This window comes from Mucor mucedo, assembly GCF_025094135.1.
Source record: "Mucor mucedo strain NRRL 3635 chromosome Unknown EV154scaffold_13, whole genome shotgun sequence".
Taxonomy (NCBI): Eukaryota; Fungi; Mucoromycota; class Mucoromycetes; order Mucorales; family Mucoraceae; genus Mucor; species Mucor mucedo.
Window position 1 is genome coordinate 54,601 of NW_026252297.1, and position 18,328 is coordinate 72,928.

The 18,328-nt window shown below is 34.4% G+C and overlaps 4 protein-coding genes across 4 annotated transcripts; 2 read left to right on the top strand and 2 right to left on the bottom strand.

Annotated features, from left to right (window-relative positions):
• The first annotated feature begins 308 nt into the window (after nucleotides 1-308).
• Nucleotides 309-1,601, top strand: EV154DRAFT_548550 (uncharacterized protein). The gene is made up of 4 exons (XM_051604808.1): nucleotides 309-437; nucleotides 499-603; nucleotides 815-912; nucleotides 980-1,601. The coding sequence occupies exons 1-4, from the start codon at nucleotides 342-344 to the stop codon at nucleotides 1,128-1,130; spliced, it is 450 nt and encodes a 149-aa protein (XP_051461374.1). The 5' UTR covers nucleotides 309-341; the 3' UTR covers nucleotides 1,131-1,601.
• A 371-nt stretch (nucleotides 1,602-1,972) lies between these two features.
• Nucleotides 1,973-3,132, bottom strand: EV154DRAFT_575948 (uncharacterized protein; the record flags this gene model as incomplete). Its single annotated transcript, XM_051606470.1, has 3 exons — nucleotides 1,973-2,010; nucleotides 2,085-2,234; nucleotides 2,358-3,132. Coding segments are annotated over 3 exons (963 nt in total), but the record flags the coding sequence as incomplete, so codon positions are not given.
• Nucleotides 3,133-12,229: 9,097 nt separating this feature from the next.
• Nucleotides 12,230-13,084, top strand: EV154DRAFT_496570 (uncharacterized protein). The gene is made up of 2 exons (XM_051600159.1): nucleotides 12,230-12,419; nucleotides 12,491-13,084. Exon 2 carries the CDS (start codon nucleotides 12,657-12,659, stop codon nucleotides 12,975-12,977), a length of 321 nt encoding a protein of 106 aa, XP_051461376.1. The 5' UTR covers nucleotides 12,230-12,419; nucleotides 12,491-12,656; the 3' UTR covers nucleotides 12,978-13,084.
• A 3,172-nt stretch (nucleotides 13,085-16,256) lies between these two features.
• On the bottom strand, nucleotides 16,257-18,291 carry EV154DRAFT_548551 (hsp71-like protein; the record flags this gene model as incomplete). Its single annotated transcript, XM_051604809.1, has 2 exons — nucleotides 18,089-18,291; nucleotides 16,257-18,020 (listed from the first exon to the last, which is right to left on the bottom strand). The coding sequence occupies exons 1-2, from the start codon at nucleotides 18,266-18,268 to the stop codon at nucleotides 16,257-16,259; spliced, it is 1,944 nt and encodes a 647-aa protein (XP_051461377.1). The 5' UTR covers nucleotides 18,269-18,291.
• Between the last annotated feature and the right edge of the window lie 37 nt (nucleotides 18,292-18,328).

Consider the following 18,328-nt stretch of genomic DNA (forward strand, 5'->3'; position numbering starts at 1 on the left):
GTTTAGTAGCGACTCTTGTTTCTTTGAAAAGAAGCTAAATTGAAAAAGATATATTGTGATATCCCGGCTGCGGCTAGTCTTTGCTATAGGAGGGCGACCTCCTAGGCAGAGAGTTCATGAGTTTTGGAACTCACGAACCGTGAATGGCTGTGATTGCACTGTAAATGGTTGTGAATATACTGGCCTGCTAGTCTTCTGGCCGGAATTCCTGTAAGTGGTAAAAAAAAAAAAAAAAAAAATACGTTTGAAAAAAATACGGAGGTCTAAACATTTCCATATAATCGACATCGATTTTTATTTCAAGAGATGGGATTACAATCTTTTCCTCTTGTCCACAAATAATGGTTAAATCGGTTGTAGCAAGAAAAGCTACCGAAGTTGCCCGAAAGCGAGAGCTTCTGAACTTTGAAGCAACTAATGTCGTACTTGATGAAGGGGTGAGAACTATTTTTTAACAATTACAGTTAAGCAATTTTATTTATCTTAATTTACAAATAGCTAAGAAGCTTAAGAAAAGTAAGTAAATTAACAACAGTAGCTGAGTTTGCTGTTACTCATCAATACAAATTTCAGGAGCAACCGAGAAAGATTATAAAGAAAAAGGTGAGTAAATAGTATATAATTTAAAACGGAAGCCACACTAACACACTTCCTTGTAGCCTATTGTCAAGAACTTATAATATGTTTTCAATTGTCTTGCGCGCAAAAAAGCGAAGACCTATTAAGAACTATATTACAAAACGTAACAAATATGTCTTCTTGTTCGCGTGTTTTTACTAACCTGTGTTTTTTTTTTTTTTTTTTTTTTTTTTAGCCTGTCAAGAAATCTCTCAAAACGGTCCTCAGTGGTATTAAAAAAGAGAATTCAAGAAGCACATTTATTGACAAATCGAAGCAACTGACAAAATTTGTGTGAGTAGAGGCAACAATGACTTTGTATGATTTTATCATTGCGTAGCTAACTTCTTTATTGGATCAGATTAAAGAAACATATTGAAGAATATATATTTGACTCTGAAGTTATCAAGACCTTCACCGAGGGCGACTACCTTGCAAAGTTCTGGTCACCAATAATTGAAAAGCTTTTTAGAAACAGCGGCATTATTCCCCACTGGTATGCTGACACCTAGATAGCGCAAATTTGGATATTTTGCTCATGTGTTTTGTCTTTTTGTTGGAGATACTCAACCTACAACTCTCATCTCAGAAGGAATTCAAATAAAAATGGATCTGGTTTTGGGAGATCATTTTGATCAAGATGCACCCGTTTGTATTTCAAAAGTCGTTTGGGTTAAAGATGATGACATTGAAGATACGGAGGATGATGATACTGATGATAGCGAAACGGATGTTACTGAAGAATTTGAAAACAGTGATGAAGTTGATGATACCGAAACAAATGATATTCAAGATTCTCAAACCGAAGATGTTTAAACCTGTTAGTTGGAAGATGCTTCTTATACCACTACTCTTATCATCCAGTTATTATGTTCTATTTTACATAGTATGATCATCGTATTATAAACTACAAACATACGCATTTACATATAACTCCTTTTACTTGCCAGATATCATTAAAGTATAACCAATAAAACTGCTCTTTTGTACTGTAAGCCTATCTATTATATATATAATTCTGCACAAGAGATCGATCTGTGAGTGGAGAGTGTGTAATGAGAGAATAGTCTATTCGCTAAGTACTGAGAGTGCCAAAGATGAATAGCCTATTCTACAAGTGGTGCAAGCAACCAGTGAGTAGAGGATGAATAGTCAATTCAATAAGTGCTACTAAATGTTATATGCGGGTTAAGCTAGTATAGCAAAGCGTTTGTCAGGTTATGCTGAGGTAATAATAGGACTGGGTAAGCAATACGATTGTTCATAGGTTCATGATGTGTTCTAAGCTGAAAACCAACTTACAAACATCACATGGTAGCCCTTGCTTTCAATCTTTCTTATCATTGGTTGCGATTTATGGATTGAAGCATTGTCCATAACGATGTAACTTCCCTTTAAATTTTTGTCAAGGTCCATTACATCAAGTAGTTCATTCATTAACTTAACAAAGTGGGCAGTTGTTGTACCTTTTGATGCTGGCTTAGTAATGTCAGCAATATCTACAATCGGTTCCTCACTATTGATCTCAGCTGCAGCTCTTTTTTTACCATTGTTGACCTTTCTTTTCTTTTTATTTCCAGCTTCTGTTTCGAATTTGGGTGATGGCTTTTTCAAAACTACATGAATAATACTAGAGGAATGAATGGCACCGATTATTGTGTGGGATTGTGCCCTCGTTTTTGGTATCGTTACTACGGCAGGAGTTCCGCTTGCTTATTTGGCCCAATTGTTCCTCATACTGATATTAAACCCAGCCTCATCAATGAACACACAATTCTTTGTATAATCAAGGCTTGTGTCTTTCCATTTCATAAACCACTCGAATCTTGTATTCAAGTTGTTTACGGAATTCCTTATTTCAGCTTCAAAAGTAGGTTTTTTTATAGTGATCTGCATGTCATTCTTCAAATAGTGATTAAGTCGCGATTTTGAAATAGAAAAGCCCTCAAACTGCTTAGCCAAGTCTTCTATGATGTCTTCAGCAAAGAGCTGAGGATCTTGATCAATCAAACGTTCTATACACTCTTCATGTTTGGCAGTAATAGAAATTTTTGGGCCACTGTTAATCTTCGATTTTTTGTATGGCACCTCTCCAGTCTTATTGTAACTTTTCCACCATCTTTCAGCAGTACGGGGATCGATGGCGAGCTCCCTTGCAAACATGGTTATACTACCTCGCTCCTCAGGTACTTCTATCATTCGGTCTATAAACCTTTCTCTTTCTCTATCGCTATAATCATTGTACACTTTCGAATTCGATTTTACAACTTTTGGCTGTTTAGCAACCTTCTCCTCAAAGATTCTCTCTGCAGGTTTGAGAGCTAAATACGTCTGTTGACTTGTTATTGTTTGAAGAACAATGTTAGGGTCTGAGATTTGAGGTAAGATGCCCTCCATTGGATCATAAACTTTTTCACCCTGTTCATTGTAAAGATTGTCTTGTCCATCCTCATAAAAAAACACTGTTCGCCATTTTGTAGATCTCGAAAAAGCGAAAAAGTGAACAACTACTTCAGGAACTTGCGATGACAATTAGCCTTGAAATCCCGGACAATTCGGGCTAGCTTAAACCGACAAATTACTTTAACTCAAACCGACAATTACTTTTCGCCAACCGACAATTATTTTTTTACAAACCGACAAAATCCACAGGCCTGACTGTATTAAATCCCCGTGTATGGTTCAAGACCGAAAAAAAAAGATTGTGTACAACATGCACTATTTTTTTTTTTGACAGTGTTGTAAATTTATGATGATGCTAGCCATGTGCGTTACACAACAAGATAATATATGACGGGCGTAAAACAAATAAACATAAACAGAGAAAAAAAGGGGGGGGAGGGGGAAGGAATGAATGAAAACAGTGTTCGGTTTTAGTCCTTAAAAGTCATTTTCAATAGGATAACAAAATTAGACTTTCGATGAATTGGACAAGCCATACAACATAATTCGCATGTGCGACAAGCACGTTTCTTTTTGTGAAAAAAAAAAAAAGTTTCGTTTATCGTGATATAGTAAGGTTAAAATATTGATGTATTTTGTATGACCATCGATTTAAAGTTGACATTGTAACACCCACATGAAGTGAACCAGAACTTCCCCGGAGTGAAATCCAAATTACTAGAGAGAGGAAACCTCCGTCTCATTAGGCCTAACGGAGAAATGATCAATAAAACAAGTTCCGTAAAAGGCATGTTTTTTGACAGTTTTTAGTGTAATATAAAAACAAAAACTCAGCGTAAGAGTTTGAAGGCATGTGTTACCTAGGTGGAATCGATCCTCAAAATATAAAGGGGAGAAAAATGCTGGCATGGTGATTGCATGGTAACACAAATAAGAGTTTATAAAATTTTATTTGTTTAAAAAGTATTTTTTTTTTTTTTTTTTTTGGGTAAAAAAAAAAAGAATGTGTATAGAATCAGAAAAGACAGCTTGTGTATATAGAAAGGTGGAAAAAGTATACATGAAAATTGTTTTGTAAAACGGCATAAAGACTATGAATTTTGTTTGTGAAAGGGTATGGAAAAAAAAAGCAACAATGAACGGTTATTTGAATTATGTATATTAGATTGATGTAGAGAGTTATGAGAACAAAGAGTGGTATAAGCCTTGGAGGTCCTAGTTAACGCTTCACAGGAGCGGGATATGGTCTTGGGAGAGCAGGTTTGGTTGGTCTATCTGGTGGCATTTTGAATATATGTGTATGTTTAAGTAATATTTATCTGAGTGATGATAATAATAAAAAACTTAATTGATGAGAAACTAGGATACTATATATATGTTTTTTTTTGTATAGTTACACAACCATGTCAAACTAATTAAGATTATCCACCCTCTCTAATGACTTAGCCATTTCCCCCTCTCTAAAACTCTAAAAGGTTTTTTTTTCTTCCCCAACATTTAATTATGATTGTTGTGATTCTTGTAAAACGTTTATATAAAAATATTTACTTTTTTTTTTCTTTTTTTTTTTTCAATATGTCCATTTATATTAAATTTAGGACCATATCGGTCTTTCCTCATAATAATTTTTTTTTTTTTTCAAATATAAGCTCCATTTCAATAATAGCCTCCTTATAACTTTAATGTATTCATTGTCTCGTTAAATAATGTATAGCACCCCCTCCCTCCTCTTCTCCCATTCTATTTCTCTATGCTTATGCGATTAAAAGTAAGAAAGTTAAGGTTAGAGATACCGTTCTACAAACACTTTGTCTAAAATCAACTGATAATAATAACAAACTGTGTATTGAAACGCAAAAAATAAATATGGCATCATATACTTCCAAGGTTTTACCCATCGTTTCATTTAGGAGACTATAACTTATTTCAACTATATACCCTGAATATGTAATGCATGTCTATTAGTTGTCAAATACAATCATTCATGTGCATCGTCGTTTATATGCATGGTAGTAGTTGAATGGCTGAAAGGTGAAGACGGGGCGGTACAGACCAATTAGAATGGCTTGAAAATGAAGATAATTATATTACTTTTTGAATTATATTATAATTGTTTACCTTACATTAACCAAAAAAAAAAAAAAAAAGCCATTTTATTTATGATGTAAACAATGATGATGTGTACATTGTATGGATAAAAATTAACGGCTATCCAACAGCCTGATTTAGCGTTTCATGTGTATGTTTCGAATTGAAAATCCCAGTTCCCAGCATAATTTATTAGTTCAAAATAACTTGCTAAGCTAAAATTAGGTCAAATTAAACAACGGCTGTAGTAAGCTACTCTTCTTAGGTAGGGTATTCAGGGACAGAAAAGTATCGGAAAGCTTTTAAACTTTATCTTTGCAGATGCTGACACACGATAATATAATTGTTTGAAAAATAATGATCGGTATATATTGTAAACGTGTGTAAAAAAAGAACACACTCTAGTTTCATCTTCCTGTTTAACTATATCCCTCCAGCAACGCATCAAAGTATTTTCCCTCTTTTATCGTCAATTGTTATTATTTATCGATACACAAAAAAGGTTGTTGACTGCACATTGGTTACACGGTATCCCAGTTATATTTAATAGCCGAGAGAAACAAAGGCTGATTAATACTGGAGATTATTTCAGTATGTCATAGCTACATCATTTCAATGGCAACCGCAAATGATATCTGTCATGCTTTAGTAAAGATGAATAAAGTAATTGGAATCAATGCTCCGTCTGTGTTATGTGCGTGATACGATGATGAAAGATCAGCACCAAGAATAATATAAGGTTTCCCACCTTTTTATCGCCTAATATATAGTGTATGCAAACAATATGCGCTTATTAACAAACAAATAACATTATAGAAATCGCACTCTTCATGAAGATATAATTTATAATCAATGACAATCTAATCATGTTATTTGTAATTGTGTGTAAATTAGACGAGAGATAGTTTTGTGTGTACATGCTCATACTATTGCAATGAAACCAATTTTGCTCATTTTCGAGCTACCAATATCGGCGAGTACCGAAACTAACCGCCTTCATGTTACCCTTTTTACTATCATGTCCAATAGTTTGAGGATACGCTAAACCTAATGCTGACTTATTTGGCTAAATGACGGTAAGCTTACTGAGACCACCCTTTTTTTTTAAAAAAATGGCTCAATAAAATCTGATAGTTTCATGCAAAAAAGTTTGTTTGTATCCATACAAAAGTAAAAAAAAAAAATCTTTCCCACACAAAAATGTGGGGATAGTTATTTTTTAAGCACTTCATCCGAGAACATGATTTTGATTGCATACAAGAACACTATGGCAATGAGAGTAGCGTATATACAAAACTAATTATTTTAATTTGCCACTTTAATTGAAGTAACAGATGAAAGGGATGGTTCTGCTGTTCCACTCTGCGCAAAAAAAAAAAAAAAATGTGTTTTGAATGATGCTTACCACGAGTTACGCGTGATAGTGCCTCGAAGTCAACATACATCTCGACTTGCACAACATCATGTATGTCTGACATTTGCTGTCAGAATTGTTTTTTTTAGAAAATCCCTCCTCTGACAACCAACCCTTTCTAAGGCGTGGACAGTTTAACACTTGACATTATCAAAAAGTAACATCGAAGATACTTGCAACTGTCGGTGTACAAGAACATATACTCTTAGAACAATCTAAAGGTTAAAAAAGAATAATTTTATTCCTTAATATTTCTGATCTGTATCCATGTAATTTTATTTTGCATCTTAGAGAATATACTCTAGTATAGCTTGGTTACACAGGGTAAGATGTAGAAGACATACCACTAACGAACCTCAAATCGCAAAGTATGAACTATGTTTTGCCCTATACACAGAAAATATAAATGCTCTAGACCGTTTTATTTTTTCTCAATTTTATTTTTAAAAAAAAAAAAATCTATAATTATAATAAAATATTTTTTTTTCGGCATCAGTTTACCTCCCACTTGCCACGCATTCAAACTTGGAAGAGACAATGTACTACCATCAAAACAAGGTTTGGGTTCCGTTGTATCTTTATTGCGTACTACCCAACTTAGAGCCGAGGAATAGAACTTCTTATTAGAGGTTTATTATTATTATTATTATTATTATTCTTATTATCACCGCTAAGCGGACAGCTTTTAAAACAAAAAAAGGTGGAGGTTGGAATTCAAGACATTTGAGGCGTTATTTTATTACTATCATGTCTAAAAGTTTGAGAAAAACGTTTTTTCAAAACAAATATTGTGTTCGGATTCCAAAAAAAAAAAAAAAAAAAAAAAAGAAAAAAAATTACTCTTTGAGCATATTGTATATGTTTCATAATCATTTGTTCCTGGGATGGATTATTCCGTCCTGTTGGGAGCACAAATTGAAGTTAATTTGTAAGGGAAGGAGGGAAGAAGAAGGAGGCTAAGGGGGAAAGTTTAACTAAAAACCTCAAGAAAAAAAAATAGCGTGACATGTTTAGCTGAAGGCTGGTGGAGGCGGACCTAATGTGAACTAAATCGAAACAAAAAGACAGTTATTACATTTTCCTTTCTTTTTTTTAAAAAAATAATCAAACAGACAAGTTTTGAGTATGCAAAACCCGCCATTACAAAATAAGCTTTAAGTTTGTCCTTTATTATGCAAACAAGAAACCTGGGAAATCAAGGGCTGCTTATGAGGATGCTTTTTTCAAACAAATCCTTATTGATAAAAGCGCAACCCAAGTAGAATGAGTTTATATAAGGCCATTATCCACAGCTGTCATAATAATTCAATTAGCACCAAAGTTCATATTTTATCTAATAAAATAAATTTGTTTTCCTTTTTTCGCATTAAAAAAAAGCTACGATTGGAATTCCTAATCATGTGATTATTGTTTAAAATTCGAAATTCAAACAAGAAATGAAGCTGTAATAATAACGAATGTTTATTAAAAGGAAAGCGGTTTTTAGCACCTTACTTCTTTTAGCTTATACGTATACGCATACATAAAATGATGGTATGAATCTCTTATGTGCCCTGCGATGGTATCTTCTATTGGTCCCGGTCACCCCAATGTAAATCTAGAAAGGTACATAGGATTTGGTGAGATGCATGCATTAGATGGTTTCATCTCGTTTATCAAATGACGCGATCCTGTTTTATTTATCAATAAATAAATAAAACCCTTGTTATTCACTTCTTTTCCCTCTTTCTAACATTTGATCATACTTACAAAATTACTGATGCAATACACAGATATCCAGTACATTACCCTTTGGTTTCATACGGCCCAAACTGAAGTTGATAGTAATTTATCGAGTGGTGTAGAATATGTGCTGCGTTGATTATATAGTTATGCCTCTCGGTACCAAAGTATAATACATAAGAGTTATGTATTTAACATTGCCTCTTAGAAGGGCTGTGTCTAAAGGAGTGGTGTCCTGGTTCTCTTGATGTATCATCATTTACACCTTATGTGTACATACAGCTGAAAGACAAAAATCGAGCAGAAGACTAACTTTTGGAAAAAGGTAGGGATAAGGCTCAAGCTTTAATGAACATTTGTTTCTGGCCAATGACTAATTATCTCAATTTACTTATAATTTCTTTGTCAAATACATGTAGATTAAATAAGCTTCCAAACAGTCCAATATTCAACCACGAGATAAAGAAATTAGAGTTAATGACAGTCTATCTTAAACTAATGAATGCCACATTGTTCAATGATCCTGAACATGATTGTCATTTCAATCGGTATAAAAAAAAAGATGATATTAATTTTTAAGGCCATCTCCAATTTAGTCATGGAAGACATTGGTGAGTCAGGACCCGATGGGGGTATTATAATGGTTGAACAAAACTGATTGTTCAGACTGCTAGGTGTTTGAAATGAAGGCTGATTGTGCTCTTTCTGATCCCGTTAAAACATACGAAGACCTAATCCGTTTAGCCAAGTTTTCTATAGAAATCATCGACAAAAACAACGTGAAAAACATATAGCTGTACATGCAGTTGGTTATAATTGGTAGAAAGAATAGCAATCAAATAACTAACGCATTATATTGATGTACAAAGGCTTTAAATATACAGTGTACGAGTGCGTTGTTGAAAACAAAGGGATTTATCCCATGTCCGATGTAACTTCTTCCACCTATCCGAGAAGTATCACCCGAGTTAATAAGCTCAATATCAGATCTTAATCTTTTGCGAGCTTGCATACAAGGCCACGTAATCCGCCAAATTATTATGAATTACTAAGAATAACTGACTTACAACTCTTTATACGCTGGCGACACGTTGGAGAGGAAAATGCTCCTAGAATATTAAATACACGTGGTGTATTTCTGAAGATGATGGATTCTATCTTAGAGTTTTTGTTTATAAAAAAAATGAATTACAAACAATTAATTTAAAAAATGCGATGCTCGGAGGACAAAAAGAAGTTTGCAGCAGTTCGTGGAAGTAAAAATAATCATTAAACACAGGTGGGACAAGGAACAAGTATTAGTTATCTATCTAAACGACCATAACCTGCCAAAGAGCTTTCTCATATATTCAATTATGATTAATTCTTCCTGTAAATAAATTTCATTTCCTCCGTCGGAGGTTACGTATTAAAATGTTTCCCCATATTTTGACTTTAAAAAAACTCTCTTAAAAAGCATTTTTATTAGTCCCCTCCGCTTCTCTAACACATTATACTTTTTTTCATCGCTATTTTATAAAAGGATTCAGAAAAAACCAGTTGTCATGCACCAGATCAAATACATATACCCTTCTTCTAGACCTATAACAAAAGGATAATGCCATAGCATCCTTAAATAAAAACGTAGGGTCTATAATATACAACCATTAGGATTACTATATGTTATGAAGTAATTCGTCGTAATGTATGTTACCAGTCGTAAAGGCTTTCCAAAATAATTTCTATCAAATACAACTACCGTTTATGAAAAATCAAAAGGATAGACTTTGGTTGCACATCTATATATACAAAAATTGTAGATAAAATAAATAAAGTAACATAAAGTCTTTAATATGATCACTGCTATTTAATTTTTCCAAAGAGATACGACTGTAGCCTTATGTTTGGAATTTGTTTAGAAAAAACCAACAAGTAGGATTGTCATATTGGCCTCGCTGTATTGATCGACTCAGTGGCACAGTACAAAGACTTTAACCGGAAGGCTATAGAAAACCAGCGTTTTGTCTAGTAAATAAGTTAGTTCTGGAAGAGGTGCATAATAGCCATATTTTGATTATCGAGAAGATAAATATTAACCCCTATAATGTTAAACAGGAATAAAGTCTTTATTTTTTTTTTATATTCTACATTCATATGCATTTATATCTAGTCAGCGTGCATAGTCGTACTGTAAAATCGAATACGTTTGGTCCATGAGATGTTATATGCAGTAATTACGGCTTGAAGAATCTTAGTTTCATTGCTAAAATCAACGGCTCCGGAGAAGCGTTGGATCATCAATCCAATTTTTAGATGGAGGCTATTTTTACCCCCCCCCCCCCTTTCATCAGATACATAAAACTCTTATTATATATTGGCTGTTTCGACATTCGTAAGACAAGTCTTGATTTTCACAATTAATGTAAGGTGATCTTACATATCTATGACTGCAAAGCTATACACACATCAAAAAAGTTGTTAAAATCATATGTTTTATATACCTGAAGAATCATTTTAGTCAGATTTTCGGTAGAGCTTCAAAGTATTTAGTCTTCTATTTTTTCCCTTTTCATTCAAATTACTATATGATCGAGATAATATGATCAGGGACAAACAACATGTGGCCAGAAATAAAATACCAGCAATAAGACCAGGTAATTTAATTATATGCCCAGATGAAAAGACGTTAGTGGGCTGAACGGATTATTACGGGAGAATCTATAAAATTACAGGGCAGGTGTAAAGAGTAATAAAAGTCAGTAATCACTTTTTTTAGTCTAATTATTTACCCTTATAATAAAGTTTATACTTAAGTATCTGGACCCCATTTTGTAGCCTTTTTTTTTCTGAACTCAAAAAAGTCATCTTTATCACAAGTTTGCAACTAATTCAAACTATGCGTGATGAAGTAACAAAAACTATGATATCTAAAGCATGTTATTGATAACTGGTTAATTGAATACACGAGAATACATTTTACTTCAGGATATATCGAATAGGAAGCTTAATCTGCGTTGTCTAACTCTATTTAATCACACAAAATTTTTCTTTATTTGGGGACAATCTATAAAGATAGCTTTGATCAACGCCATTTCAATTGCTGTAGTCGTACAAGAAGTTTGTTAAACAATTCTACCATACATCAAAAGTGAAACCAAGGTCATTCAAATAATACCCCATTGTACAGTGCACAATACATCTATTTGTTAAAGGCAAAGAGATTTGTACCAAATCTTTGAAGTTGTTTCTTTCCGTACTACGTCGCGTCAAACAGAAGTAAGCTGTCTATCAATTCAAAATGGGATTAGTCCGGATTTACTGTTGTGTGACTAAAATAGCTGCCTTAGAAGAAAGCCCTTTTTGTGCAAGAAGCTCAATATAGAGAACAAGGAACGAGAAATGGGTGATTGTAGGTGATTCATGTTACTTACTGTAACATTTGGGTAACGGTGATTTTAGACACCACGGTCGGGGTTTCCAGTGTTTGCACACTTTGCTGCGTCAAACCCGCTATACCTTCTTAAATTCATTTAATACATACTGAAATGTCGATGTATATTAATTGTTCCCGGCCGTATATACATTCCTTTTTTTCAATATACCAGGAATTAACATCGTTCTACTTTATGAATCTATTCATCAAATAAAAACAGTTTGTGCAATGTGTAAGAAAAAACAGTATGCTTACAATTGGATTACATCCAACCCTTGATGCCAAATACCCTTTAAAGGACTTTTTTTTTTTTTACTAATTCACACATGCCATGCAATTTAAAATCATTGTTCATTGCCATCGGCAAATCGTTATTACTCGAGTCATATAACACATTCCAATACATATTGGGGTATGCGTAGTAATAATGTGATGATGGTTGATCTTCACAAAAAGATTTATAAAAAGCACAAGAAGTTCCTTTTTCATATTGCTAAATAAATTTATAAAACAAAATTGCGCAGGGTAACTTTAGAGGATGACAGAAATAATATCACATCAACCCTTTTATTCTCTGCCTTTACTCATGAAAGGGATATAAAGATATTTTGTGTTACAGTGTTACAGGAACGATTTCAGACTATGAAAAAAAAAGTTACTGTTGTAGGAATTTTCCATCATCTGATTGAGTTGGAATGCAAAAGTGTACAAAAGATACTTGATTAAGTCTAAAACCGAAGTGTACTAAAGAAAAGAATGTAACTGTAACGGTTGGGTTATCATGATGAAAATCTATTTATATGGAATTATAGTACCTATACTAATAAACTTACTTTTGATTGTGGGACAGCTGCATTATCTAATTGGCGAGGCGTTCCAAATTTTACCAAAGGTGTATATTTTTATTCTCTAATAAGTATATAAGGACACAGCTCATAATCCATACAGCTTTTTTTAATAAAAAAAAACTACTTTCTTTGTCACTCTAATAAAATCCCAATGAACAGCACTATGCATCTTTTAAAAGTGATCGAAGAAGAAAATGAATCGATCAAAATCCAAGATATTCATTCATCATTGGGAAACCAACAATATAAATATTACAATGAAGAAGAGGAAGAATCTGATCGAGATACAATTAGTGATGATGACGAAGAACCGATTTGTGGATGTGGTAAAGCTCTATCGTCTGGTTGGAATTGTACACAATGCAGACAAAATTGCACAACGTGTCAGCGTGCTCTTGCTCATGAAGAAATATGCAGTCGATGCCACGTGGAACGTAACACAGGTCCCACAATAAAGGAAACTGCAATCTAGATTTTTCTTTTTTTATCCCCACATTGCCCAATCAATCTTTTAAGCTTGAATTTGTACTATATTTAATAAAATTATTTATTTCTTTGTTGATCAAAGCAAAAAAAAAAAAAAGCAAAATTGTATTTTTATTTCTGTAAATACTTAAAATCAACGAATGCGTTCATTATAGTCTGGCTTATAAATAAGTTGCATAGATGTACAGTAGATTATATGCATGCTCTGTTAGAAATGTTTACGAACTGTTAATTAATAAGAGTTACAATCGATTTGGATCCGTTTGGGTTACATTTTACGATGATCGCTTCTGATCCAGAGAAGAAAACTTAATTAATGGGTTAATTTCACATGTTTTACATTCTTTACAAGATGAAGTAAGGGACATACAGACTAAATATGCATGCATTGGTATGAGTTCACCCGGAAGAAAGAAAAAGGTGATCGAGTGCATTGTTTCATTTAAACAATTGGTTCATTTATGATGCTGTTATATTTTTAAGTCACACTGCATGAAGGGAACTGTACCTTAGCATCTAATATGGGAATTCCGGGACAGTTGTCTTGTATTTATAATCAATTATAACTCAAGATGTGTCCCGCGCGGTGGTGATTTATTTTTCGCCGCTTTGTCCGCCTCTTTTTTTTATTTTTATTATTATTTTTGCCAAGAAAATGTAAATCAATTAACAATACTTACAATATGAGAAACACATGCCTTAAACAACTTTTTTTTTCTCGATGTGGAATCATAAGAAAGGATTTTTTAATTTGAAAATTACAAACTCAAATTCTGCAAGATGTAGTACTCATGTTACACACAGCATATTTATCCTTATGAAATTATATGGTTTAGCCTTTTGCCGTAAAGCATACTTCGGCCTATAGCGAGTATCATGTTTAGATTACTTATTTTTCAGGCCTCCGATTTCAAGAATCAAATTGAGCTACAGGAATATATATGTTCAATTGGAATTTCAGTCAACCAAAATAAAATTGTCAATTGATCCATTCACTCCATCAAATCGCTGATCAATGTATCCTAAAACTTCTTTCATTAGTTAGAATTAAACTATGCGGAATTCCATGGTATGAGGCTATAATTATCCTATTTATGCACAGACGGGCTGAAGAAACCTGTTCATTAATCTAACCTCCACGATGAATGTATGCAGTTATTACATAACTGCTCTTGAGTTATTAAGGCCAAGATCTTGTTTGAGTGCGTCAAAATTTCTTTCTCCGTCATCAATTTTAAAAAATTAATATGCAATGTCCATAGTCTACCCCGAACAATATCAGTGTCTCCGAATTATCGACAGACCTTAACAAATCCGCGCACGTAAGGATTAATCTTTATGCAGACTGGACACAAAATGGTGGGTTTCAATTTGCCTAAAAAGGGCTTGTATTCCCAATGTATTGTCCTTCTTAACCCAGTACCTGTCAAGGTTTACCTAATACGTTTTGCTAATATTTATACCAATATTCCGGTGTCAACAGCGGGTGTTTATTTAGGAAAGGAGATAGAAAGTAATATCTGCGCTACAGCAATTTGAGTAATTTAGGCTGAAATTGTAACCTCCTTGTAACTGCCTGTCAAATAATTACAAACCTCATCATGTGAATTTAATTTTTTGCTGCACTGTGTAAGACCAAATGGTATGACTTTATTGTTGTGAGCATAGAACTGTTGTGAGCATAGAACTGTTGTGATTATAGGATCAGCGTATTATCGGACAGAGCTCCGCTCAACTTGCGTTGACATGTATATACAAGAATGGTGATTGTAAAACGATATATATATATATATATAATGTGCTTAACAGGGAAGCAAATAAAAAAAAAAAGAAGCATCGATACAGTCATGATTGAGTTCTTTGAAATTTCCTTAAAGGTTATTTTTCAACTGCTAGCTGTTACGCCTTGCAGCAAACAATAAATTTCTCACATCGCTTTTTCACGCATTAGCGTAAATTTTGCAATACAGCCATACTGGTAACCGCGTGTTGAAGGAGTACAGAGCACAGAGCACTAAGCTGCCTACATTGTAATCATATTTATTCTACAAACAATACAAGAGGAAACCGAGGCATTGATTTAATTTGGCAGGATTAGCATATATCCCAGGACTTAGAAAAGTGTTACCTAAGAAGGTTGATGTTTCAGCTTTATGCAGTGATTTAACTGTTTTTTTTCTAATTTAGATTTTTTTCTTATTATACCAAGTTGTTCAAAATACATGATGTTTTCTTTTATAATTACGTGTGAACTATTAGGTGATGCAGGTGCAGTTCATTATCTCATGCAGATAGTTTGAGACAGAGATCAAGATGGCTCAGTATAGACAATCATACTAAAAAAAGCAATTACGATTCCAGCTTAAAAAGACACAGAGCTTTAAATGACGGCAACTTCGGCCATATGTCATGTTTTGTGTCACATTCACATTCACAAAACAAATAGCGCATTTGTTTTAATAAATAATGGCTGTGTATAGAACACATAATTTTTTTTTACATGGGGTTTTGCATATCTATAATTATTCGCACGCTAAAGCCAGAGCTTTATCATTTACTTGTGTCATACAGGATAAAAATAGTCTTCATTCCGTAACAAACGATAAAATAAGGCAATTTTTGACATTTTATGATTAAAATAAACAAAAAATCGAAAAGAAACAACCCTCGGGATAATAACTATACCATATTATGCCGGCTATATTTGCTACTGAAGGATGGACATATCAAAAATCACCAGCACCATGAAAAAAATAGATTGGGTGAATGTGTAACAAAACTTTAGTCTATATGTAGAATGATGTCAAGCTTAATATATAATATGTGTTAATGCCATTCCTGGCTGATGTTGAGGAAAAAATATACGGTTACTAACGATAGTGTATAAAAGTTCGATTTAAAGTTGATATACTAGATCCTTATGAAGGACCCAAAAACAGTGATAAATAGCGTGAGCCGTGGTAGCAGAGGAAATTTATTTTCCTCCACCTTAAAAATAGCTCATTACAATTAATAGACTAGAGATTATTTTTTATACAAAAAGTATTTATTAAACAAATAAGTAAAAAAATTAGCAAAGGATATAATGCTTGATCAAAGGGCTAAAGTGGGAAAATATAATACAAAGTGGATTTAGCAATTTGTCAAACATAAAAATCATAGAGCTTGTTTTTTTCTTTTTTTTTTTTTTTTTTTAGAGGAAGGGAAAAGAATATGGAAGGATGTACATGCAGAAAATAGGAAAAAACGAAAAAGGTGAGTTGACTTAATCAACCTCTTCAACGGTAGGTCCACTATCGCCACCAGGAGCAGCACCGCCAGGAGCACCACCAGGGAATCCACCAGGAGCACCACCTGGGGCACCACCTTCACCTTGATACAACTTCATCATAATAGGATTAGCAACTTCTTCCAATTCCTTTTGACGAGATTCATATTCTTCCTTTGAAGCCTCGTGAGAGTTATCGAGCCATTCAATAGCTTCCTTAACGGCAGCGTCCAACTTCTCCTTATCGGCAGCTTCAAGTTTAGTAGAGACCTTTTCCTCTTGAAGTGTGTTACGGAGATTATAAGCGTAAGATTCGAGACCATTCTTAGCTTGGATACGAGCGGCAGCAGCCTCATCTTCAGCCTTGTATTTTTCAGCATCATTGACCATACGTTCAATATCTTCCTTAGTAAGACGACCCTTATCGTTGGTGATGGTGATCTTGTTGGATTTACCGGTAGTCTTATCGAGAGCAGAGACATTTAAAATACCATTTGCATCAACATCGAAAGTAACCTCGACTTGAGGGACACCACGGGGTGCAGGAGGAATACCAGTCAATTCAAACTTACCAAGAATGTTGTTATCCTTAGTACGGGCACGTTCACCTTCAAATACTTGAATAAGAACACCAGGTTGGTTATCAGCATAAGTAGAGAAAATTTCAGACTTCTTGGTTGGAACAGTTGTGTTACGTTTAATAAGAGGAGTCATTACACCACCAGCGGTTTCAATACCGAGGGAGAGAGGAGCAACATCCAAAAGAAGGAGGGAATCGGTCTTTTCGGAGGTGTTACCAGTCAAAATAGCGGCTTGTACAGCAGCACCATACGCGACAGCCTCATCAGGATTGATAGTCTTGTTAAGTTCCTTACCGTTGAAGAAGTCAGAGACTAACTTTTGGACCTTGGGGATACGAGTAGAACCACCAACAAGGACAATATCATGGACGGAACCCTTGTCAATCTTGGAGTCACGAAGAACCTTTTCGACAGGTTCCATAGTCTTACGGAAGAGATCTTGATTCAATTCTTCGAAACGAGCACGAGTCAAGGATGTATAGAAGTCAACACCCTCAAAGAGAGAATCGATTTCAATAGTGGTTTGAGCGGCAGAAGACAGAGTACGCTTTGCACGTTCACATGCGGTACGAAGACGACGGATAGCACGGGCATTACCAGCAATATCCTTCTTGAACTTACGCTTGAATTCTTGCATAAAGTGATCAACAAGACGGTTATCAAAATCTTCACCACCCAAATGAGTATCACCAGCGGTGGCCTTTACTTCAAAGATACCATCTTCGATAGTTAAGAGAGAAACATCGAAGGTTCCACCACCCAAATCGAAAATCAAAACGTTGGTCTCAGCCTTAGATTGCTTATCCAAACCATAGGCAATGGCAGCAGCGGTAGGTTCATTAATAATACGAAGAACATTCATTCCAGAAATGGCACCAGCATCCTTGGTGGCTTGACGTTGAGAGTCATTGAAGTAAGCGGGAACGGTAATGACAGCAGAGTCAACAGTACCACCCAAGTAAGCTTCAGAAGTCTCCTTCATTTTGACAAGGATCATAGAAGAAATTTCCTCAGGTGTGAAGGTCTTGGTCTCACCCTTGAAATCAACTTGAATAGCAGGCTTTCCTTCCTTATCAATAACCTTGAAAGGCCAGTGTAACATATCGGCTTGAATTTCACTATCACCAAAACGACGACCGATCATACGTTTAGCGTCAAAAACGGTGTTATGAGGATTCATCTAAAATTACATAGACGTGTTAATTTTACTTGTGATATTAATAACACGTAATGTTTCCGTTTACTTACAGCAACTTGGTTTTTAGCAGCATCACCAATGAGACGTTCTGTGTCGGTGAATGCGACATAAGAGGGTGTGGTACGGTTACCTTGATCGTTGGCAATAATTTCAACACGATCGTTTTGCCATACACCAACACAAGAGTAAGTAGTACCCAAATCAATACCAACGGCAGCAGCTTTAGACATTTTTAACTAAAAGAATTTTTTTTGTAAAAAATAATATAAAAGATAAACGGAAAATGACGC